Here is a 24989-nt window from a genome sequence, read left to right on the forward strand (position 1 = left end):
ACCTCAGAGAGATTGTGGTAGAAAAATCAATGGACTCCGGAAGTGGGAGTTCTGTGGAATCCATTTTGCTGTAGACACTGAGTACCCCAGCCCAGGATCTGGCTCCTCCTGGTGGTCCCTGATGGACTTGCGAATCGGCTGGGTCTGGAACCAGATAGGGTAGGACTGGAGAAGGTGGCCGTCTACTGAAGTGGCCAGAATGAAATGGTCAACCAGGCGTGAAGCGGCTGAGCTGTACCTCTCTGGAACTAGAAGAGTTCTAGAGAAGTACGAGGTCGTGACATAACTGGTTGGTCTATCTTCAAAGCTCATCAAGAGTCTTGGAAGCCTCATGTCCTGCCATCTTATCTCAGATGTCATCGGTCAAACTCTCCATAAATATTGAAAGGAGAGTAGCATTGCCCCAGTTTAACGTAGTGGCTACAATATGGAACTCTGAGAAAAAGTGACACATGGATTGCTTACCCTGACGTAAATGATATAGTTGCGACTCCACCTCCACTTCACTACAAGGGGGATCGAAGGTCTTCTTTAACTCCTCCGCAAACAGGGCATAATCATTGCAGGCTGGGGACTTGGCATTGTAAAGGGCCGCTGCCCATTCCTGGGCACAGGCAGACAAGAGGGAAGTTAGGCTAACTCCTGGTGCACTGATCATGGCTTTGGAAGCGGTGGAACCAGGATGGAAGAATGAACAAAGCTGGATAACACTTATGGCACCTGAGGCGCGCGCTGGCTGACAGTGGCAAGGGTTCTAGAGCTCCTGACATGAGGGAACCAATGTCTGAGCGGAGAACAGGTGGGTCAGTCTCCCTTTTAAACGCAAACCCCGTGGTGACCTGACCACTACCTGACAATCTTTCAGTTTTTGACAGTTTCTCTGAGCATTCAGTGGTCTGACCTTAGGATGAATTTGTTGGGACATCGGCTCCAGGGCAGACTGGCAACTATTTGGAATGTTGTTTTCCTCAGACAATAATCCTTTTCACTATACAATCATGGACTTCAGATAGTTTGGTAATGGCCCTGTAACCCTTCCTAGAGTAATGAGCAGCAGCAGATGCTTCTCATTGTTAGTCCACAGCATTCAGGCCTGTGTAAGCACAGTGCCAAGAAGGAAAGACATCAGCAAACTATTATAACTTGTGCTTTTATATAGGCTCTCAGAGGTCATCATTAATTAATCAAGTTAAGTTGATTATCAACACCTTGTTATAGTGCATATGGAAGGTATTTACAGCTTGTTCCACATTGTGTCATGTTAAACCTTGTTGCAAAATGGATTAAATTAATTTTTCAGCTCAAAATTCTATTCACAATAGCCTATGATGAGCATATTATCAGCAAAGTGTGCTTTTTAGGTATTTATCATAACGTGTTTGGAAGCACTTGGAAGTGTCAGTGAAAACAGCAAAACCTTAAAAAGCATTAATAGGTTAAAAAAATAAAGTTAAATGAAGGTTACAATCTTCCTATTTGAATATTGACCACAACATTAAACAGAGGGATTCCCATAATTGACAAAACTATACATTATGTATCTCCAAAAAGTTGATTCTGTTCATCTGGACGTAGCTTTTTGTGGGAGAAACGTTTCGTCACTCATCCAAGTGACTTCTTCAGTCTCAGCTGACTGCAGGTTTCCCCAATCTTATAAACAGTACATTTGCATAATGACTGAAACCAGCCATATATACATATACATTATGTAGTCCAGCTGGCAGGGCAGTGGCATACCGCCTATATCCATTAGAATCCATCTAAGGTGAACCAAACTCTTCCACCTACTGCTGGGTCCATCTCAGTGGAAAGGATAATTGAAAGGCAAAAAGTACACTGAAACAAAAACAATCGGGTGCCAAACACATTAAAGTGACTCCAGGTCACAAATTCTGCTTCCCATCAACAGACTTTGTTTAGTGCATGGGTGTCAAACTCCAGTCCTCAAGAGTCGGTGTCCTGAAACTTGTACGTGAGTCCCTGCTGCAACACAGCTGAATAAAATTATTAGGTCATTAGCAAGATTCAGCCATTTGATTCATGTTACAGCAGCTCATGAGTGAATGAACATGGTGCAATAAAAGTACATTTTTCAAACACTTACATTTATTTAAATGTACTTGAGCAGGGTTAGGGGTTGCCACCTCAGCATGCAGTCAAGTTCTGTAGAGACTTGGAATTGACCTACTTTTATTCAGGTGTCTTGCAGCAGGGACACATGGAAAAGTTTCAGGACACCGGCGCTCAAGGACTTGAGTTTGACATCCCTGCTCTAAACTATGTCAGTTATTACGGCTTCAGACCTTAATGCAGGGTTTGCTATGTGTGTGCGCTTAGTCTTACAAGAGTTTCATGTGTGATGCAGGTGATGCATGGCTATTTAAATTCTTCCTTTTAAGGCCGTGGCCCCATCTCCTCTCCTGCTGCAACTTTACTCCTCCCTGTGAAGGTGCTTGCACCGTCTCTACATGATAGCACGACTGTTTTGTTCTTCCTGATCTAATTATCTTAATTTGATTTTTGCACATATGTCACATGCAATACATTTGCCAATTTATCCATGGACTTCTTTGCACAAGTGATCCATTTTTCCTCACATCATAATTAAAGTTTAATAAATCTTTGTAAATCTTTATTCAGTTGGCAGTGTGACTTCGTTCTTTGTTGCAGCCTAAGTATAACACAGTACACACAAACCGAGGAGCAGAAGGAAGAATAAATCTATGAAAAATGTCAAAATTCTATTGCAAGAAATATCCCTGAATGAATTTAACTCATAACATTTGCTTAAATTGTGTGTCTTGACTTTAACTTCTTGTCACTAATCTAATGTAAACAACAATCTTTTTCTTTTTCCATTCACTAAACTTTGTTTTATCAAATAAAAAAACTTTATGGCGTCGTTGTGACATCATATGACATCATAGGTTGTCATTTTAAAAAAATATTAAGTGTGTTGTACATCTTTGTCAATGCCCTTTCATATGATATATTACAAGATCAGATGCTTAGCCAACAGAGGTATTCATGTCCCCCAAGGTCTTGTGTATTGCTGTGAAGTTTGATGACGGTCCATAACGAACTGTGGGTAATATAAAGTTTTACTGATTTTCACAGTTGGTGTGACCTTGAACCTGACCGGTTTTTTAGCAAAATTAAATAAACTCAAGCTGTTATTGGCATCTATTTTCTCTTGAAAACTGTGGACGACTGCACTGCTGACACTAACAGAGACAGAGAGACAAACAAACTGAATCGATTACATACTCCCCCACTGGGGTGAGAAAAATGAAAACATGATAAGTACAGTTCATCAATGACAACAGATCTGACTCTGATTGCATGAAAGCCTTAACTTATTTTAGATAGCGTCTAACATGTTAGACGCTAAAATTAACATGTTGTTGTAAACATTCATTCTGGTAACTCAACTGAAAGCTACATGTACACTACCATTAAACACTGCCACTGATTCCCATCTTTATGCTGTGCTATGTTGCATTACTAAAACCATTTTTGCCTGATGCTGTCTCCGCTCCAGGGCCCAGTGTGAGGTGGAAGACCATCCAGAGGTGAGGAAACACACCTTTCATCTTCTCAGCGTTCCCTGAATAATCCTGCCCTTAACTCTTCTCTGGATCTGGGCCTCCGCCTACCTGCTCCCCAGCTCCCCAGAGAGTCTCCGACTGGGTGCCGATGTCATGGCGGTGCCCAGTGCCCAAGAGTTTCACTGGCAGAGCCTGGCTCGACTGCCCAGCGGCCGTGTCTATCACACTCTGTCTGAAGTGGGGGGGCAGATGTACATGCTGGGGGGCTGTGACGCTGCAGGAAGGCCATGTCCATCCCTGGAGCTCTACTCCCCAGAGGTAAACAATGTGGACAGCGGAGCTGATAGTTTACTGTTTTCTGAGCAGGAATTAATAAACATAAAAATCTTTCAGTCCGTTAAAGACACAAATACACTTTTTTAAGCTAGAAATGAAACAGATATGAATTTATAAGAAACACGCAAGCATTGAATCTGTTTGATGTGTATGTACCCTGAACTAAAGGAGCCATGGACTTTATCTGAACACAGAACTCTAATTTAAAAAGTTAAATACAACCCAGTTCTTTGACAGCTGACGTGTCTTCCTCCTCGCAATTTTCAGGGGGACCGGTGGATAAGCTTGCCCCCTATGCCCACTCCTCGTGCTGGGGCAGCTGTGGCAGTTATGGGAAAGCAGATCCTGGTGGTGGGAGGAGTGGGAGAGGACCAGAGCCCTCTGAAGGTGGTGGAGATGTATAACACAGAGGAGGGGAGGTGGAGGAAGAGAAGTGCTCTACGGGAGGCACTGATGGGTGTATCCATTACAGTGAAAGGTATGGATTATACAGAAACTGTATGCACCACACTGCGTCTGTTTCTGTTTCTATAGCAAGTTTCTATTATGCATTTTAAGCAAAATTACTTTGTAATGGTTACTGAAAATAATTAGAATATTCCTCCTTAATTGCCCCCTTACAAACAACTATTCATAGTTATGGTAGACTTGCAACATGCTAGCTTTTACTCCAGAGTTTGCACTTGGCCTCAGTTTCATATACTTTTAAGAGATTTTGACTTCTGTAAAGGTCTTTGGCTTTGCTTGTTTGTCATTTTGTGTTGTATTACCCAACATGTTCTTCTGTGGATTCTGTTTAATGGTGACTGGTAAACATCTCATAGCTACGTTGTGACTACATACTGGCAGTAGAGGTTGTATTATTGATCAGGACTGATTGTGAAATGAAATGAAATCAGCAGTTTTGAGGGAAAAACAACAAACAATTTTAAAAAAAATCAAGATTCATACGTCGGGATTGTACTGTTATATCTCTTTGTGAGAATATGTACAGTCCATGGGAATTGTTGATATTGTAGAACTGTAATAACACAATGATGCCATTTGAATACTAAACCATCCCACTCAGAAAATCTGTAAGTGTTGTTGATTTCAGCTGCAGAGCAGACATGTGAAGAATACCACCAAACACCATCCTGGAGTTAAATGTGTTCTGAACACATTTAACACATTTAAATTTCCTCCAAGCTGCCAGGCCACACTGCGTTCTTGGAAAAATTTAGTTGTAACTTTTGCTGCACAAAGAGTCAAACCAAATACTGAAAGTAAAAACGTACATTATATTTTTGATTAGCTGCTGTTTTTCAAAGTGGCCACTGTTAGCTTTGATGACAGTTTAGCCCTAGCTGGCCTTATGTTTACCAGTTTCATCAGGTTACCACCTAATAGTTTTCAGTTAACAGGTAAGCTATCTTACGGATCTACCATTAGACAGATAAGCTAACAGTAACTCCTGGAAGTTTTGGCTTCTTAATGTTTCTGTGTTCATGTGTTGTATTCTGCTTAGGTAGTGTTATTGTACAGCAAATAGCCCTTCACTGGTGACACATCTGGTGATTTATTCAGCATTCCAGGCAGCAATGTGGTTTAACATTACAATAACCAAAACTCATCACCAAAATACTCTCAGGGCCATTTGGACAGGTAGGATAGTGATGAACAGCAGCTTTAGCTCACCTGGCTGCCACAAACAAGTGTTCGAAACCCTAACACAGTGGTTCTTAACCTGGGTTCGATTGAACCCTAGGGGTTCGGTGAGTCAGTCTCAGGGGTTCGGCAGAGCCTCCGCCGTGACATGCATGGCTCATTTTGTGCACCAGTAAAAAACATATCTATGTCTTGAATTTCAAAAAAAATATCATATTTTATTTTTCACTAAAGAGGGGTTCAGTGAATGCGCATATGAAACTGGTGGGGTTCGGTACCTCCAACAAGGTTAAGAACCACTGCCCTAACAACACATTTCAGAATGAGTTTAATGAGTCCAGAGTGAAGGAAAAGCAACCAGTAAGTGCTCAGCATATGTAGAAAACTTGGAGACTGTTGGAAAGGCTCCACATGATGACCTCATGAGACTGAAGAGTGTGCAAAGATGTTTTCAAAGCAAAAGTCGGCTGCTTTGAAGAATCTGAAATATAATATAAAAGAGCTTTTAGGTTTGTTTACTCTTCTCTCTGCTTTCACTGTTCTGTATTCTCTTTTGATCTTCTTAGTATATCCCTACACTGTAAAAGAAATAAAGAAAAAAACAAGTAGTGAGCATTCACAGTGAAGTAGGGAACATTAATAAGATCTGTTACAGACATAGACATACTCCTCATCCTTAGTTGGGGTGTATAAGTGTGTGTGTGCCAAAGAGCCATTTAAAACCTTTTCTGACAGCTTGTATATAAACATACATTAATAGGTCAAATTGCTGATGGACCTCATTGATCAGCGGGCTGCTCATTTGTCTTGCTTTCAGCTGTGTTTGTCATGATTCGTTGTGTGGCAGGCAGGAGGAGGACCCAAAATGCAAAACTCACAGACACGGGGATGAACTCAAAAAATCACAGCTTTAATGCTGGAGAGGCAGAACGTAGGAAATACAAAACTAAACTGGGAAAACTAAATACAAAGCTCGCCAAGAGACACAGGGAGGAACACACACAACATGAGGGAGAACGCGACGCCGAACAGAGGGAGACGCAGACAGAAATACACAGAGGGTTAACGAGGAAAGTGGGAACACACGGGGAACACAGTTGACACAGATAACCATAACGAGACAGGGCGGGGTGAACATAACACTGACGGGAGACGGGCAGAGTCAAACAGGAAGTACACAGAGGTTCAGACAGGAGGAGAGAGCACGGGGAGAACACAGACATAACAGGCTGGGGAAAACATGGAATAAAACACGAAAGGGGACAAGGGCTCATGAATACATAGAGGGGCACACAGGGGGTGAGAGTCACAAAGGGAAAGCACACAGGGAACAACATAACAGGGCAACTCAGGAAACAGAACCTAAACAGGGAACGAAATACAAAAATACAAGAAACTAAGAATACTGGGCCCACATGGCCCAGGACCATGACAGTGTTTGTTTAAGACATTCGTGATAGCTGGAGGGTTTCAGCCCAGCTAATCCCTGGGGACATGAGACTGTTCCTTCAGAGTGTACACAGAGGGAGACAGATAACCATTCACACTCACATTGACACCTCCAGAAACTCTGCAGACTACTCAAATCTGACTCCGGTAGCACGTGGGTACAGTTTTATTACCCACAGGCTGGACACCACAGTAATTAGAACTTTTGCTTAACAGCAAAGCCGGCTGGGGCTTCACAGTTTGCATGAGTTCTCTGCGGGTACTCTGGCTTCCTCGCACATGCATGTCCAAAGATATGCACGTTAGGTTAACTGGCAATTTTAAGCCGACTGCAGGTCTGAATGAATATCATCAGTGTTTGGATGATGGATGTCCAGAGGCTCAGCTCAGGACAAATACGCTCTCCCTGAAACATACAATGAAACACAAACCCGTGAGAAACATCACTCACGTGCGGCTGTCTGATCACAGCTGTTTCACAGAAAATATGAATGCATTAGCATGTGGGCAAAAAATTAATCATGTTAAGTGAAACAAAGAAAGATACAGTTATATTTTTGAAACAATGGCTAAAATAACCACTCAACGTTCCATTTAAGACAAATTTAACCCAATTTTAGCCTTTGTAATGTGCACTGGTCATCATCAGCCAATCAAGGAAACATATCAAAGTTGCTAAGTGCATGAATGGGAATCAGTCACAGTTTGGTGAAGTTATCTTTTGAATAGGTTTTGGCTGGAGGTGATTGTTTTATGGCTGTATTGGGTTATATATGGTCTAAACTGATGTCTAATGTAGGCCGTTATTTATAGCGTTATTCAGACTAAACAACCCAGTTTTCAATGAGTAATTTGGGGTAAATAAAGGACAGAAAAACTATTTCCATCAATGTGTGGTGCTTGCTTGGTATTATTCCTGGTGTTGAGTGAGTCACACATATGCCAGGTCCATATGTATGATTGCCACCCTGAGCTCAGTTATACAATAGCTATCTGTCACCTTGTTAATCTCCCAATTGTCACGTTATCTATTGTCATCAGTGGAGAATAACTTTAGTCAAAATTAAAACCATACATTTTCTGTGCCCATGTGTAGTTCAAACTCTGAAATTTCATAGGAAATAAAAGAGTTATGGCTAATTTTATGTGCCTAAAAATGAGAGCAATAAAAACAAACAAGATGCATCCATCAAGAATTAACTGTGCAAAGTGTGAAGAAGATAATCAGAGTAGCTGCTCTCCAGTGTGAACTTCAGAACAACACTTGGGTGCACTTTAATTTTTACCAAAAAGTCGGCTCTGTGTTGCTGTCTGAAGTCATTGGAGCGATATTTGGGGGCTCTGATTTATTCCTACATTTTGCAGCTAGTATGACCGGTCTTCTCAGGGAGCTTCTCTATGACTCCGGTGCATCTGTCAGTGTCCGAGGGAACGCAGATAGATGCTGTATACACATAGACTTATTGGCTGTGTATGGGCTCCATTGTGCTCCCTCTATCTCCCTGACCACTTTTCGATCCTCTGCCCTTTGCTCACACTTTCATCCCCCAGCTCATCCCGAGCAGCTGAAAAAGAGACAGATCGTCTGACAAAATAATCAATAATAGCAAATTAAAACAAATCTGGTATTTCTGAATGGAGCGTCAGCCACCACATTGACTAAATGATGCCATTTTTATTGACGTTTGTGGGATCGTTATTTTCTGGATATTTAATAATGAACTTGTGGTAATGAGACATTCTTTTCCCCAAATGAATATAAAGTGTTTTTGCAAACTTTCTTCCCCTCTTGTCACTAATGCAGATGCATTGAGGTTAGAATCTGAAGTCAAGTGGCTTTGTAAAGAAACACTTGACTAAAGTGAATACACAATAAAAATGCAGATTGCTTCCCTGCAGCTCTTTTCCTCTTCATTTTGACGATTAATGCTGCTTTTCTCACGCTTCGACACTCGCCTTCGCTTTCGATTCTTATGCTTGGGGTGTCATGCCAAAGTGCCAGACGTGGACTCTTGCATTTTTATTCTACTGCTGTACTTTCTGTCCTTCGTCTGTCAGATTTTCTTGCCTTGTCACAAGCTAACTTCTCATCCGTGTCTGCCTGTGGATGAGCAGATTTTTTAGCACTTCATGAAGTGCCCACAAGTTGTTTCCATCAGCTAGGATGCGGTGGAGAAGTGTAGCTCCACTTTTGTAATCATCGTGATATAATGTCTGAAATGTCCTGTCTCTGTGCATGTGTCTAGATGGCCGTGCTCTGGCTCTTGGGGGAATGTGTGCAGACCTGCTTCCCCGTAGTATCCTGCAGCAGTATGACCTTCGAAAGGACGTGTGGGCGCTACTTCCTTCCATGCCGACCCCACGCTACGATGCTAACACACATCTGCTTGGCAATAAGCTCTATGTGGCAGGTACTAACACACGAGCACAGCTATTATGTCTGCACTTTATTTGTCACTCTAGTAGACAACTTGTTTTTTACCCTTAAGGTGGCCGTCAGTGTAAGCGACCGTTAAAGGCCTTTGAGGTATACGACACAGAGACGCGATCTTGGACTACGCTACCCATGATGCCATGCAAACGTTCCTATGGGGGTGTGATATGGGACCCAGCTGGCAGGCTGTGCCTGTTAGGAGGACTGCGGCAGGGCGGGGGACACCAAAGCTCCAAGTTCACCAAGAACGTCAATATTTTTGACACCAACCAAGGTACAGCGCTTAATGATTTTAACCTGTATGCTAGTTTTTAATTTGTTTTTCACATGTAGTAAAAGTAGAAAGAATTCTTGCCATATGCATATCAGGATTCATTGCATATCAGGACAGATAATCGTATTAGAACTGCACATCCAGAACACACCAGCTCAAGTTTGAATCTTTCACTAAACTTAAGCGGGGCTCAACTTCAGAGCTGAACAGAGAGCAAAACATGAAACAGATCTGAGGCTTTTTACTGTCCTCCCCACATACAGCAGAGATTTTCGCTGTCAAAAACACTCAGCAGGAAAAAAGTGAAGAAGAAATAAACAAGATCATCACATAATGCTGTAATTTAAATAACCTCCTCTTTTCTATCACTTGATGATAGAAAATGTTCACATCATTCTATTATTTAATGACACACACACTCGTTTTCATGTCTTAGTGAGGACAAAGAATTGACAAAACGCTTTCCTCAGCTCTATAGCCTAACCCTAACCACCAGAAATGAATGCTTAACCCTAACCTATTTGTAACCTAACCCTAAAACCATATTTTAGGCCTCAAAAATGCCTTCAAATTCATGAGAACTGGCATTTGATCCCCACAGTGACTGTTGGGCCCCCTAAGTATAGTGCCATTCCAATTTCTGGTTCTAAAAAAGACCCAAACACACACACACGCACACACACACACACGCACACACAGACTTACATCAATTTCAAGTCACGTAAAAGTCCAGGCAGGAGCGTGAAATAACACATTTTTCCTTCATAAACTTTTATTGCACTCAAACTATTTGAATTTCAGCACCATGGACAGCTCTAAAACACAACTGTTTGTAATGGTGAACCTACACAAATTCGGCTGCATGCACATGCAGGATATAGATCATATGTACACACACACACACACACAAGACTACTCCATGTAATCTGCAAATCCATTTGGTTTTGATTAGTTTCTTTTGTTAGCTTAACAAATTGTTGTTGTTCTATTAAAACACAAAGTATAGAAATAAAGTTCTGTCAATCAGGCATTTTTGCTTTGTTTTATCCCAACGCTATAATTTATTCCGTCAGTCACTCTGACTGCCAAACTGTCACCAGACTTATATATATCGCACACAAAAGTAACATCAGTCTGTGAATGTCAGCGACCTGAGGAGAGTATCTGCTGGACTTTTGAACAGAGCCTCTTGGAAAATATGAACGTATCATAATTCATATTTTTGACCACACTCGTCTCCATTTACATGACCCTGCGTGCACTCTCATCTTCACACTGTCATTTCTTGCATTCTGTGATTATTGATGGCTTGTGTTTTTAAACATGAAGGCATAAAACAATGATTTCATTGCACTGCTAATGTACTTATATAAAATGTGAAATCGAAATTTAAACGCATGCAGTAATGCCTGCATGCTCTGGTTCAAAAATACTGCGCTGTGAAAGGGACACTTCAAATCCAACAACGAGTACATGTCCAGCTAATAGATCCAACCTGCAGTATTTATTTATTTATTTATTTAGTTATAGGTGGAAAAACTCCACAGCTGATCCTTTTATATACAGTTTCTATATAATTTCTTTGGATTTTTTCTTAACTCTCCTTTCGTGCTCTGCACATCTCTCAAAAGTTGCTGCAGTGATTTTAATGCCCAAACCAACTTTTACAGACAGGTAAGAGAGTGCAGACCGTCATTAGCGTTACAGCGGATTCCTTTGTCACGCGTTAGGTGATCGCTCAAACATCTCTCCCCACAGAAGGACAACGACCTCCAGACCAAATAACCCTCTCTGTGCCAGCCGTGATTTTAACACATGTAAGCGGTATTCCAGGAATCACTGACAGAAAGTTACATCGTTTTCAATGTATGTTCACAAACTTTTTATACAAACTTTAAATGAGGGATTGTTGCTTTTCTTATTATACTGCTTGTTGTTCAGCTGCCGCTCTTCATTGGCACTGGAATTATTGGCACCTCTTAAACAACAAAAACTGAATATCAGGAAAACCATAAATTTATAGAATTCACATAGTATGGATGGCATTTTTTGGTAGTCTTCTAATGTCCCGTTTTCGCAAAGGCACCATGAGGTTGTGTCACGGCTGCCGAGGCGAGCCGTGTGGAATAAATGAGGATCCAGTCGCAGGCAGTCGTAGAGGAGTGAAGGTGATTTATTGAACACAAAAGAATGTGGACAAACAGCAAACGGGGCTCGAACTAAACTAAACTGGGAAACAACTAAACTACAGAGCACAAACCTGAATGAAAACGAGCAGAGGAGGATGACGATGAACAACAGGGAGAAGACACGGTGGATACACAGACTGACACTGAGTAATACAGACGAACCGGCAACAGGCAGGAGAACACACAGGGCTTAAATACACACACCAGTAATCAGGGGATGAGAGACAGGAGGGCAACACAGCTGGGAAGAATCTGGGCTGACGGGACAGGGGAAACGTAAACTGATCACACTCACATACGACACGGACCTTCACAATAAAACAGGAAACTCAGATACATGGAACCAGACAAGACATTGAACTAAACAGACAGATTCACAAACAGATGGGGTGACACCATAGACAGAGACACAGACTCAAAGGCAGACCAAATATAACACACAGAACTCAAACAATAATAATCATCATCATCATCATAAACTAGAAAATGATAACTAAAAGCGCTGGGTCACCGACCCAGGACCATGACAGGTTGTTTCTATTTGCTCAATCAAACTCTGCCCAAAAAGCTGTCCTACGCATATCTATCACAATAACGCTGGTTGAATACACTTTAATTTGTATGGTTGGTTAAAACAGAGCTTGAAAAAAACATTCCCCTCTAAGATACAAGAACGGGACTGAAAATCCTTTACAAAGCAGCCAGTGTCCAAAGAAACACCTTCATAAAGCCTGTCTCAGAATTAATTAACCTCTACGTCTGCACATCTGTGTATTTAATTTTCTTTTAAATTGCATCTATTTATTAGATTATATTGAAATGGATGAATGAAGAACTGTTTACTGGAAATAGTTTTGATGATCTGCAAATGATGATGCCCAAATTGACTGTGAAGTTTTATCCATTTATTTTACATTTTCAAAACTTGAATCAAAGTTTTTATATTTTAATCGGTGAAGAGGTTTACAACAAAACCTAGCAAAAGAATATGAAATTCAATTCAGTTTTATTTATATCGCTCCAAATCAAAACAGTGGCCTTAATGCGCTTTATATATATATTAGGTGAAGACTCTAGAATTATACTGAGTAAACCATCTATAGCTAACTTTTCTAGTCTGCAACTGAGTGAAACGACGTATTTAAAGTGGAAAGTAGATAAGAGGACAGACTCCCAGTGGCTGACTGCTAGCTGACAACTAACAGTCAGGCGGTATCTGTCTATTAAAGTAATTCATTACACTACTCACTTATTTCCACATTGCACTCTCATATAATGAAGAGTTAATAATATAAACCCAATGCTACAGTCCCAAACGCTAACACAAATCCCTATCCTAATGAGGACACATAGGATATTTTATAGTGTCTACAGAAAACCAGTGAAAGCCGTTGAAGGCAGAACACACAGACTTTGAAGGTTCTGGCTCCTAGGCTCAATTTAGTATTCGCTCAGCTTTAACATTCTTCTGGGATCTTTGTTAGCTTTGTGTTATCATGCTGTTTGTCCTCCCTGCACACAAACTGAAATCAGCTGATTGCAGCTAATTTCTGGAGGACCTCTGTGTCACAATTAAAATAATGGTAGCTGTAATGTAATTCAGTTACTTCGATACAGTAACTTGTTACATTACTGCATTACTGAAAAATGTAATGCATTCAAACATTACCTTCCATCCATCCTTCTACTCTCATTTCCTGTCTTTATTTTGCTTTTCAAAAAAGAAAAGAAATGCTAATTCCTACAGAGCACAATGAAGACTGGAGGACTGAGCACCGCTTGACTTCAGCTTGATACGTGAGGGATGTTTTCATAGCACTCAGAGGTTTCATCAAGTCTTCTACCCAAAAATAAAAGTCATTATCTCGTTTTTGCAATTGCGTCCCTCTTCAATTAGACCCTGCTCTCTTACAAAGCAGCAGAGGTGGGACCAAGTCATTGTTTTGCAAGTCTCAAGTAAGTCTCAAGTCTTTATCCTCAAGTCTCAAGTCAAGTCTCAAGTAATGTCAGGCAAGTCAGAGTCGAGTCTCAAGTCACTGGTGTAAAAGTCCGAGTCAAGTCACAAGTCTGAAACTTTGAATTTCAAGTCCTTTCGAGTCTTTAAAAAAAAAAAAACGAAAAAATAATGTTGCAGTTATGCTAAATGTAAATATTAGACCATGTAATTTTAAAATCTGTGTTTTTCTCAACACATGACAAAATAGTGAACTTAGAAAATATACACAAATTGTGAAATTGCACCTCTTTAAAATGCAGCTCAATTAAACTTAGCTCCAAGAATAATTTTCACCGACAGTTCTGAGATAAGCTGCATGTTATTCTTGGATGCGGTTGTAGGACCGGCTTTAAAATCGCATGACAAAAATATCATACACATTAAAAAAAACTGTATCACCAACGTAGCCTGGACAACATTTGCTAGTTAGATGAAGTCAGCTATCTCATTGTAGCATATTTATATGCATATTTATAATTATACGGTTCTTGGAGTGAGTGCATACACTCATGAAGTTTAGTAACTTCAGGTCACTGCAACAAGCCCAGGTACAGTTTACCGACGGATGGGTGCAGGACCTTGAAATGCACCGTGTAGAACGAAAGACCATCGTACGTATCATAAGTTTACCAGTCTCACAAATTGTCGTCATAAATACACATTCCTTAACCGTTTATTAATAGGACCTTTGAGCTCAACGGTAATTAATTAGTAGTGGAAATAATTTCTGGTAGCGTTACAGAAATGTAGCAGTGACAACAATATTGTATGCTGTAATCACCGCGCGGATAGGAGGCGGCTGGCTTGACCGCGGCTCACAAATGACGGCTCACTTTACCGCAGTCTGTAATCGCACTGGGCAATTAGTGATACAAAAAACCTGTTTTATCCTGTGAATAAAAGTATATGTTTTTGTTAATGTACCATAATAACAGAAGCGAAACGCAATATTGTGTCAGGACAATTCACTATTTATGCACAATAAATAAAGGAGCATAGCGCGACAATTTCTGTTCAGCGCCAGACTTGCTTGTAACCTATATCACTAATTATGTTATGAAAATGACGTATTAACTACTAAGAAACACTGACCTTCGTGTAAATGCTTGGAGCAGACTAACCTGTGAGCTGGAGTGTTCTGGGACGTTATATTTGGTCTTTGAATGGCTGCAATCCAGGCCATCCGTCGCGTCTTTGTTACTTCGGAAACATGGCTTGAACAATTTCTCTTCAACGACGTAATCCGATAACAACCGATCTCTTTACCCGTCGGCTTCCCGTGGCTGTCATGCGACCGGCTATTGCAGTTAATAATACAACGGCTTCTTGACATTTTTGTGTTTCTTTTTATCGCTGTATAACTGATTTTAATTGAAAGCCTGCGTGCACTAGTACCGCTTGCCACGAGTTCCCAGAATCCTTTGCGGTTCTACCCGTGAATGACCTCACATTTTCAATCTCTATATAATATGCATGTTAAATTTTATATTTGGGGTAAAATATCAAGTCTTTTCAAGTAAACCGGTTCAAGTCCAATTCAAGTCCCAAGTCATTGGTGTAAAAGTCCAAGTCAAGTCACAAGTCTTAGAACATTTTTTCAAGTCAAGTCTAAAGTCATAAAATTAATGACTCGAGTCTGACTCGAGTCCAAGTCATGTGACTCGAGTCCACACCTCTGCAAAGCAGTGATTAACATCAACCTCACCGTGCAGATAGCTGGTTTCTTTCCTTGCTTAATTCTGTGCACACTCCATGTCCCTAAACACAGTGACATGACTTATCCCTCTATCCAGCAAAGGCACCCCAGAGTAACAGGTGAACAAATTGAGAAGAGACCGGAAGGAGAAAAGGGAGAAGAAAAATCAATAAGTCATTTTAGACAGCTGGAAAAGTGGTCACACTTTGGGATCGGTCGAATGAAAGCCAAATAAAGCAGAACATGGGCGTGATAATGTTAATGTATGATAATGGGGAGAAAGTTTGCCTTATGTGTGACAGATAGAAGAGGAAAGATGAAAATAAAATAACTTCCAACACACACAAACGCTTGATACTGATCCAGGCAGACGTGCGTGCACGCACACACACACACACACGAACACACACACACACACACACACAGCCATACCCCGTTTCTCCAATCTAATTTTGGTGGAGATGAGATGGGAGATGAGCTGCTGAGGGAGGGTTGGGGATGAGAAGCACTTTAAATTACAAGATCCAGAAACAGATTGCTTTATCATCCATCTGCAGCAGTATCTCTCCACACATACACACACACCATGCAATCTGCTGTCACAGTGATATTGTATTACTGTTCCATTTCATATTGCCAGTATTAAGACACACGCCTGTTAGCGAATGTCGCAATGTGGGCAAGACGCAACAAGTACAAAGGAAATGCAAAGAACGAAGCTGTGGCAAGAAAATTGCCTGAAAATGACACATTTTTGTTTTAGAAAAAATATTTAAGGTGTCAGTTCACCCAAATTCCACCCATGCATTCTCTTCTGCTTATCCTTGTCAGTCGCGGGGATGGCTGGAGCCTATCCCAGCTGTCTTGGGGCGAGAGGGAGGGTACACCCTGGACAGGTCACCAGTCTGACACATAGACGACCATTCGCACTCACATTCAAATTCAAATTCAAATTCAAATTTTATTTGTCACGTACAGAGTCATACACAGTACGATATGTAGTGAAATGCTTGGACAACTGCTCGTGACCTAAAGAGAACAAAAAAGGAAAAGGCTATGAATAAGATAGGAAATAAATATGAAAAATTAAAAAGGGTAAATTTAACTAGGAAGGAATAAAATATAAATTAAGGTTAAAAATGAAATAACTGTACAACACAAATTAGAATGAAGGGTAAATTTAACTGGGAAGAATAAGATAAAGATAAATATATAAATTAAAGTTGAAAATAAAATAACTGTACAACAAAATACACAATACACAATATAGAACTATATAAGAATGTATGAAGAAATCTAAATATAAATAAATATATACACAATAACAGCAGCTGTACAAGTATTAACCGGAAATGAAGAATATAGTGACCAGTGTTGTGCAAAACCAAAGTCCAGAAAGTCCAGTGTGTGTGTAAGAACCGTATGTGTGGGTCAGTACTGTGTGGTGGTGTGATTGAGAGACCGTATCGCCTGCGGGAAGAAGCTCCTCCTCAGTCTCTCTGTGTTGGTCTTCAGGGAGCGGAATCGCTTTCCTGACCTCAACAGAGAGAACAGTCTGTTGTTGGGATGGCTGAGGTCCTTCACGATCTTCCTGGCCTTGGTCCAGCACCGCCTGCTGTAGATTGAGTGCAGGTCAGGGAGCTCGGAGCGGATGGTGCGCTCAGCTGACCGCACAACCCTCTGTAGAGCTCGTCTGTCCTGCATGGTGCTGTTCCCGAACCAGGTTAAGATGTTTCCCGCCAGGATGCTCTCTATGGTGCACGAGTAAAAGTTCCTGAGCACCTTGGAGGGCAGTTGGAAGTCTCTCAAGCGTCTGAGGTGGTAGAGACGCTGTCGGGCCTTTTTCACCACGGTGTTGATGTGACAGGACGATGACAGGTCCTGCGTGATGTGAACTCCGAGGTATTTGAAGCTGTCCACTCTCTCCACTGGGCACTCGTTGATGACGGGGGTCTGGTAGTTCCTCTCCTGCTTAGTGCTGAAGTCCACTATCAGCTCCTTTGTCTTACTGACGTTTAGAAGGAGGTTGTTCCTCTGGCACCAGAGATCAGGCCCACCACGACGGTGTCGTCAGCAAACTTGATGATGGTGGTGGAGCTGGTAGTGGCCACGCAGTCATATGTGTACAAAGAGTACAGCAGGGGGCTCAGAACACACCCCTGGGGGGCTCCAGTGCTGAGAGTGGTGGAGGCTGAGACATGTCCGCCCATCCTTACTGCCTGTGGTCTGCCAGTTAGGAAGTTGGAGATCCACTGACACATAGATGAGCTGAGTCCCAGATGCTCCAGCTTGGTGGTGAGTGTGGAGGGAATTATGGTGTTAAATGCAGAGCTGTAGTCTATGAAGAGCATTTTAACATAATTCCCCCTTCTAGTGTCCAAGTGAGTGAGTGATGTGTGGAGGAGATGAGAGATGGCATCGTCTGTGGAACGATTTGGACGGTAAGCGAACTGTAGTGGGTCCAGTGTGTCTGGTAGTGAAGAAATGATGAAGTCTCTGACCAGGCGTTCAAAGCACTTCATCACTACTGAGGTGAGGGCTACAGGGCGATAGTCATTGAGAGAAGCAGGGTGGGGTTTCTTCGGGACAGGAACAATGATGGACTCTTTGAAGCATGTGGGGATCACCGACTGAGATAAAGAGATGTTGAATATCTCAGTGAACACAGGAGCTAGCTGGTATGCGCAGTCTCTTAGGATACGACCTGGGATGCCGTCTGGTCCTGCTGCTTTCCTGGTGTTCACTCTCTTGAAGGCTCTCCTTACTTCATGCTCGGAGATGACGAGCACGTTTCCGGTGCTGGCAGTATCTTCCTGTCTGCAGCCGTTAGCGCCGCTAACACTAGCATTGTTGGAGACCTTAGCTGCAGCCTCGAAGCGAGCATAGAAAGTGTTCAGCTCGTCTGCCAGAGTCACGGCCGCGTTCGTCATACCGGTTGTTGGTGCTTTATAGTCCGTTATTGTCCTTAGTCCCCGCCACAGGCTCCTAGAGTCACTCTGTTGGAGTTGTGACTCTAGTTTCCTCCCGTAGCGCTGCTTCGCCTCTTTCACCGCCCTCCGCACGTTATATGACGCGGCTTTGTACGGGTCCATGTCCCCCGTCATGAGTCCCGTGTTGTAGGCAGCGGTGCGGGATCTCAGAGCGTCGCGGATGGTTTTATCCACCCACGGCTTCTGGTTGGGAAACGTTGTGATAGTCTTTGTCTCCACGGTATCATCCGCTAGTTTCCCGATGAATCCCACAACCGCTTCCGTAAACACGTTGACGTCATCGTCGGAGCTGTTTCTGAACATGCCCCAGTCTGCGTCATCGAGTGCGTCCTGTAACGCGGCCACCGATTGATCCGTCCAGCGCGCGACCTTCCTCTGAACCGGAACTTCCTGTTTCAGCCTTTGTTTGTATTTTGGCATGAGGAAGATGGCGGCGTGATCAGATTTGCCAAACGGGGGGCGGGATTGTGCCTTGTAGCCGTCCTTGACCGTAGTGTAGCAGTGGTCCAGTGTCCTTTCACCCCTGGTGGGGCAGGTGATGTGTTGATAAAAGTTCGGCGCTGCGCGTTTGAGGTTGGCGCTATTAAAGTCCCCCGTCACAATAAGCGCAGCGTCCCGGTATTGTGTCTGGTGCTGTGTGAGTGCCTCATGCAGCTCGCATAAGGCGGTGACCGTGTCCGCTTGTGGTGGAATATAAACGGCACTTACAATGACCGATGTAAATTCCCGAGGTAGATAAAAAGGACGACACATGATGGACAGTAGTTCCAGATTTGGTGTGCAGGAGCGTGTGAGAGGAACAACGTTCGCACTGTTGCACCAGTTGTTGTTCACCATTAAACACACGCCGCCTCCCCTTGACTTCCCCGAGTCCCGTGTCCTGTCCATGCGGTGAACCGAGAAGAACTCGGCCGGCTGGATGGCGTGGTCCGGCACCGCTGGGTTCAGCCATGTCTCGGTGAAGCAGAGGAGATTGCAGTCCCGAATGTCTCTCTGGAACTTTATCCTGGCCCTGAGGTCGTCAAGCTTGTTCTCCAGTGACTGGACGTTGGCGAGCAGGATGCTAGGCAGAGGTGTGCGGTGTGCACGAGCTCTCAGCCTGTTCCTGACGCCGGCTCGCTTCCCTCTAGGCCGCCGCCGCTTCCCTTTGTTCTCCCTCGAGATCTCACTCGGCCAGCTCGGATCCGGAGTTAAAAACTTCGAATTGTGAGTACATTGTATACCAATAGAAACAAGAGTGTCACTGTCATACCTAATGTACCCAATGGTGATGATTTTGCCGATTTAGAAACGCTGAAAACTAACTTAAAAAACAAAGACAAAGAAAAAGTGGTCGGAGCAGTCGTGACGGCAGCCGACCTCACCGGCGCCATCTATATATACATTCACACCTATGGGCAATTTAGAGTTTCCAATTAACCTATCCCCACTAACTGCATGTCTTTGGACTGTGCGAGGAAGCCGGAGCACCTGGAGAGAATCCATGCAAATATGGGGAGAACATGCAGACTCCACACAAAAAGACCCCGTCCTGATGGTGGAGTTGAACTCAGGACCCTCTTGCTGTGAGGCAACCATGCTGCCTGAGTAATGTTGCACCCAAATTACTCAGGAAATATTTTACCCACTTTCTTCAAGTGGTAACTCCTGATATGGACAGTTTATTTTTTCGAAGTTTAGGTTTTTTCATGTTTTTTTGTTTAGTTTCCAAAGTAGTTGATTTCAGTGTTGTGCACCACACAAAGAAAATTCCGTTCATCTCACTTTAACAGTGTTGTTAAGGGTAAAGGCCCAGGCTCATGTCTTAGAAACTGGACAAAAAGCTGTTTAAATATTTTGCAAGGGTCCTGGAGCTACTGGAGCAATTTCTCATGGAATTCAACTTGAAAAATATCCTCTAACTTAAGTTTATGTAGCATTCTTACAATCCCTGCTTGTGAGGTGATACTTGGCTGCAGAGCTGCTGGTGTTTGAACTTCAGCAGAGATGTGCTGAGGTGAGGTGCAGCTGATGATGGCGAGCTATCGGAGATCGTTTAACAGCAGCTCTGTGAAACAGAATTGTTCAAATAAATGATTTGTGCAAAGATACGCTAAACTAAAGGTGACAAACTCTGAGACTAACTCTTGAGGATGATTGGTTAAACATCCATTCCAAGATGCAATTAAAAATATCCAGATACCTTACAGAAACAAGACAATTTCCCAAAGAATTCCAGTCACCCTCCTGTCATCAGCTGCTAATACGAACCTGGACCCCATTTTGCCTTTAGGGCTCTCTTGCTGTGAGGCAACAGTCTTAACCACTGTGCAACCCAGTGAGGCTAACATGTTTTTTAAAACCTATTAATAAGCAAAACATTTTTACAGTATGTAACAGAATGATGAGCAGATGCCTCTCCAGTACGTTCTTTATACTATAGATGGACCCCAACGTTACAATCTAGAACTGCAGCAGGTTGTGGTAGTGCTTCTCCTGCTGTGCATTCCCACTGAGCTCCAGCATTGGTCCCCTATTAACAGTGGCTCTCCAAAGGAAAAGAATGACTTCAGTCCAACACAAGGAACATTAACAGTACCAACCTGAATCTCATGTCTCCCTACTTTGGACGATGTAGAACTAGCTGGTTAGCAGCGACTGAGCTTTCAAAACAGTTTGTTGCCCGGTGGTAAATCAGTAGTGTTGTTGTGCTGGATGACTCGAGTCATCTTTCTTGTTTTTTTGCTTAATATGACTTTGGTCAAATCCCGAGAGATTTAGCTTTAGAGAAAGAGAGTGAGTGAAAATAAAAGAGAGAGACGAGTGGCGGTGGTTAAGCAAGCTAGAAAGTGAACAGAGAGAGAGAGAGTGATGTTAACAAAAAAAAGTGATGAAATTGGAGAACAGAAAAAGAGATGCAGACAGCTGAGATTTAATGTGATTGTTATGTTTTTATAATCCTGCTTGTAAACACAGTTGTCACTACGTCAGTTGACTAATTTGTCTAATCTTTACGGATCTTCACTGCAGTAGAAATGCAGACATACGAGAACCTGAAGGGAAAAAGTTACTTTGGGTGGAAAAACAACATCTGTGGGCTTCTCAGCCTGCATATGAACCATCCAATCAGCTTTTCAGCTTCAGCTTTATTTATATCACATCAGTTGACAACAACTTTGTAAGGTGCCTGTTCACTTGGCAATGGTGGGGAGGAAGAACTCTCATTTAAAAGGAACTGAACCAAGGTCAGGGAGGCTCAGCCATCTGCCATGGGTCAGTTAGAACGGTGAGGAGAGACGGTGGAAAGAGACAGAAAAGAGGGCATAAAAAAACTGAGATTAATATTTCTAGTAGTAGTAGGTGTGGCCTACACCTTTTTCTATGTTTGTTTGATTCCTACTGTCACTTATAAAATGTTATTAAATAATACAGTTTATATAACAACGCTAAAACATTCTGGATGTCTTTGAATTAAAGTAGTTTGCATACTAATTGCAATTTATATTCTGACTACACTCTAGCCTTGTGTGTATAGTATTTTGTATTGAATTTTATTTTATTTTTTGGTTAGTTTAGTTATTTATTTTCATTTATTTGTGTGTGGGGAACTCATAAAGTAAAAATGTCATTGCTAAGCACCACTGCTGTGCGGCATACATGACAATAAACCTCTTGATTCTTCCTAAATTAACCAAATAATAAGTCGAGATTTGTGCTTGAGTCTTCACCAATGGTAAAAGTTTAAATCTTCAGTAAGCACAAAAGCTGTGAGCTACAGATAAACCTCAGCTGGTGTTTCAGTGTGATTGAAAATTTCAAATTCAGTTGCTTTTCTGTTACAAACCTTCAGCTGGAATAATGAATTCTGCTGCTTTTACTGCATCTAACAAAGCAGCACTTTCCTTTGTTCTGCTAAAGCTCGTACAGCTCAGGCAACATGAACAATAACCACAAATGATGCAGTCCCCCCCCGAGACCTACTTATAACAAACGAACTCCCATGTTGTGACTGTGATTTATGTCCCGCTTGAGATAATTTAAAAAAACAGAAGGGACTAAAACATAACAAAGCAGATGGAATGAAGCAGAAATGAGAATAGAGCAAAAGTGGACTGGCTTCTTAGACCAGCTTGTAATTATTAGAAATGACAGAACATCATAGTGAGATACATTCTGTCCAAAAGGATCATCTGTGCGGTCAGCAGTCTGTAAGATTTCAAACGTGACATACCCAAGCTATCAAAGAGCGAGAACCAATCACCATCCCTTTCTAGCTTTAATCATGAGGGACAATTACAGAGGAGAGCCACAGACGAAATTACCACCACACAGACTACAAAGCCCAGTCTTCAGAGAATCGCTTCATCTCCTTCATTCCATTGTCTCGCTCTCTCTCTATCTGAAATCCTCTCTCTGTGTTTTCTCTCTCGTTCTCGCCTCTTTATTCTCCTCTGCAGTCTCCCACCAGAGGAGAATAATGCATGCTGGTGTTTTCCCCGCATCCTACAAAGAAAATCTTGGCGTGAAGACTTGTGTAATCCCTCCAAAGCAAATAGGAACGAGGCCTGCAGTTGCAGCTCAGTCTCAAAGGATTGAACCACAAGTCTGTAGAAGGATGTGTTGACACAGCTGTAATTTAAAGACAAAAACCCAGCCTGCAACACTGTAAGCACTCTTTGAAAATCAGCTATTACTGTCTGAATTCTTTCTAGATTGATGCCTGTTTTTATGAATACAAATATAGAAGAAAACATCAAAGACGAGGTTATAGAACTGCCCTTTTGTAATGAAGTCTTTAACAGACGATGTAGTGCAGTGACGAGAGATATTTTTATTCAACCGCTAAAAATAAAAAGCAGACACAGGAAATGCACTGTGCTCTGAAGTGGCTCGTTTTGTAAAGACGATTTACATATCACTACATGAGATTGTTTTGCTGTCATACAGCACTTTTGTTATATAATATTTCAAAATACATCCTACAAAAATGACCCAGTATTACTGGACTAAATTACCATCAATTCCCAAAATAACTAATCTTCTTAAGGTTTAGTTTAATCAAAAGACTCTGTTGCTGCAGCTTAAATGTCGATGATTCAGAGCATACATCCAGAATCTTTCACAATGCAAAAATCAAGCAGTTTTTAGATATTGCTTTGGACAATTTCTGGTGAATCAGGTCAGGATATTTTCCACAACTGTCCTTTCTCACATGCAGCAAACAGCAGGAAATAATCTGCTTGAGATGTCTTTGCACTGGTAGGGTTGGTACAATACTAGAATATCAAACCCAGTACCAACACTTAAACTACTTGATGCCATTTTGACACCACGGGGGAAGAATGTTTTTTCTTAATACAAAGATAAAAATAGTACTAGTCTGGATGTTATATGGCATTTTTCTACTTTCGTGGAGGACTCAAAGCACTTTTTACACCATGCCTCGTTCACCCATTCATACAAGCACTTTTTTTTATGCCTAAGTGTTGTCGATCTAACGTTCACACTTCAATGATCGAAGAGCAACTTTGGGTTAGTTTCTTGGCTGAGGATTCTCTGGCATGCTGCCACAGAGCAGCCAGGAATCAAACCACCAACTTTCCAATCACTGGATGACCTGCTCGACCTCCTGAATACAGCCAAACCACCAATAACAACAATGTCAGTCACAGGACTGTACTTAAGTTGTCTGACATAGTGCCAAAAAATACAGTAACATAAGTACAGCCCAAAAGAATAAAATAAAATAACAACAAATTGAAAACAATATTGTGAGGTTGTCAGAGGTTGTCCCGCGCTCGTCATGTCTCATTGCTGATCAAATAGAGTTGGTAAGGCTGTCGTTAGTGGCTGGGAGAGTTTTTCCTGCCTCAGTCACACTGTAGACACATATAACTGTATTATCCTGTTTAATGAACACCGTCTATTAATCGTACTACTTTAATAATAATAGATTGCTATTGTGACTGTCAGTAATTGCTGGCTACTGTTTATGTGTTTGTATGTCAGCTGGAGGAGGCAGAGGCGCCACTCTTGATATCAATACTGTTGCAAATAAGTATTTAATCCAGTAGCTGTTTTTAGTCGTGATGAGTACCTGAGTATCAATGGTTTCAGCAAGAAAGCTCAGTCAGACTATTGAAATTTGCACTGACTTTGTACTGTAGAGCTGGAACACTAAAGCTCCATTAACATCTGATCCAAGTCTGTTGGACATTAGTGTTATGAAATGACTCACATACAGCCTTAAAGCTGTGATTGTGTGTGAACATTTTTTAACAAGCAATTTGATAATAAGCGACATAAAGAAGCTAAAGCTTATCTGCTTATTATGCATCACATTATTCAACATTACAACCATGTTTTGGTGGTCTAACCTGATTCCTAACTATAAATAACTTCTGGGTTTTTTTGAATTGCACAGATGATGTTCAACACCAAGACAGGATTT

The 24989-nt window shown here is 41.9% G+C and overlaps 1 protein-coding gene across 1 annotated transcript in view; it reads left to right on the forward strand.

Moving 5' to 3' along the window:
- Positions 1-3701: 3701 nt before the first annotated feature.
- Positions 3702-24989, forward strand: part of klhdc8a (kelch domain containing 8A) — a 31069-nt gene continuing 9781 nt past the window's right edge. Inside the window, exons 1-4 of the mRNA XM_085353729.1 lie at positions 3702-3866; positions 4152-4362; positions 9227-9391; positions 9470-9688. Coding sequence (XP_085209855.1) covers positions 3702-3866; positions 4152-4362; positions 9227-9391; positions 9470-9688 — 760 coding nt within the window. The remainder of the gene's footprint in view (positions 3867-4151; positions 4363-9226; positions 9392-9469; positions 9689-24989) is intronic.

This window comes from Diplotaxodon limnothrissa, linkage group LG5, assembly GCF_057381915.1.
Source record: "Diplotaxodon limnothrissa isolate DT_005_m linkage group LG5, D_limnothrissa_male_GT1.1, whole genome shotgun sequence".
In the NCBI taxonomy this organism is placed as follows: domain Eukaryota; kingdom Metazoa; phylum Chordata; class Actinopteri; order Cichliformes; family Cichlidae; genus Diplotaxodon; species Diplotaxodon limnothrissa.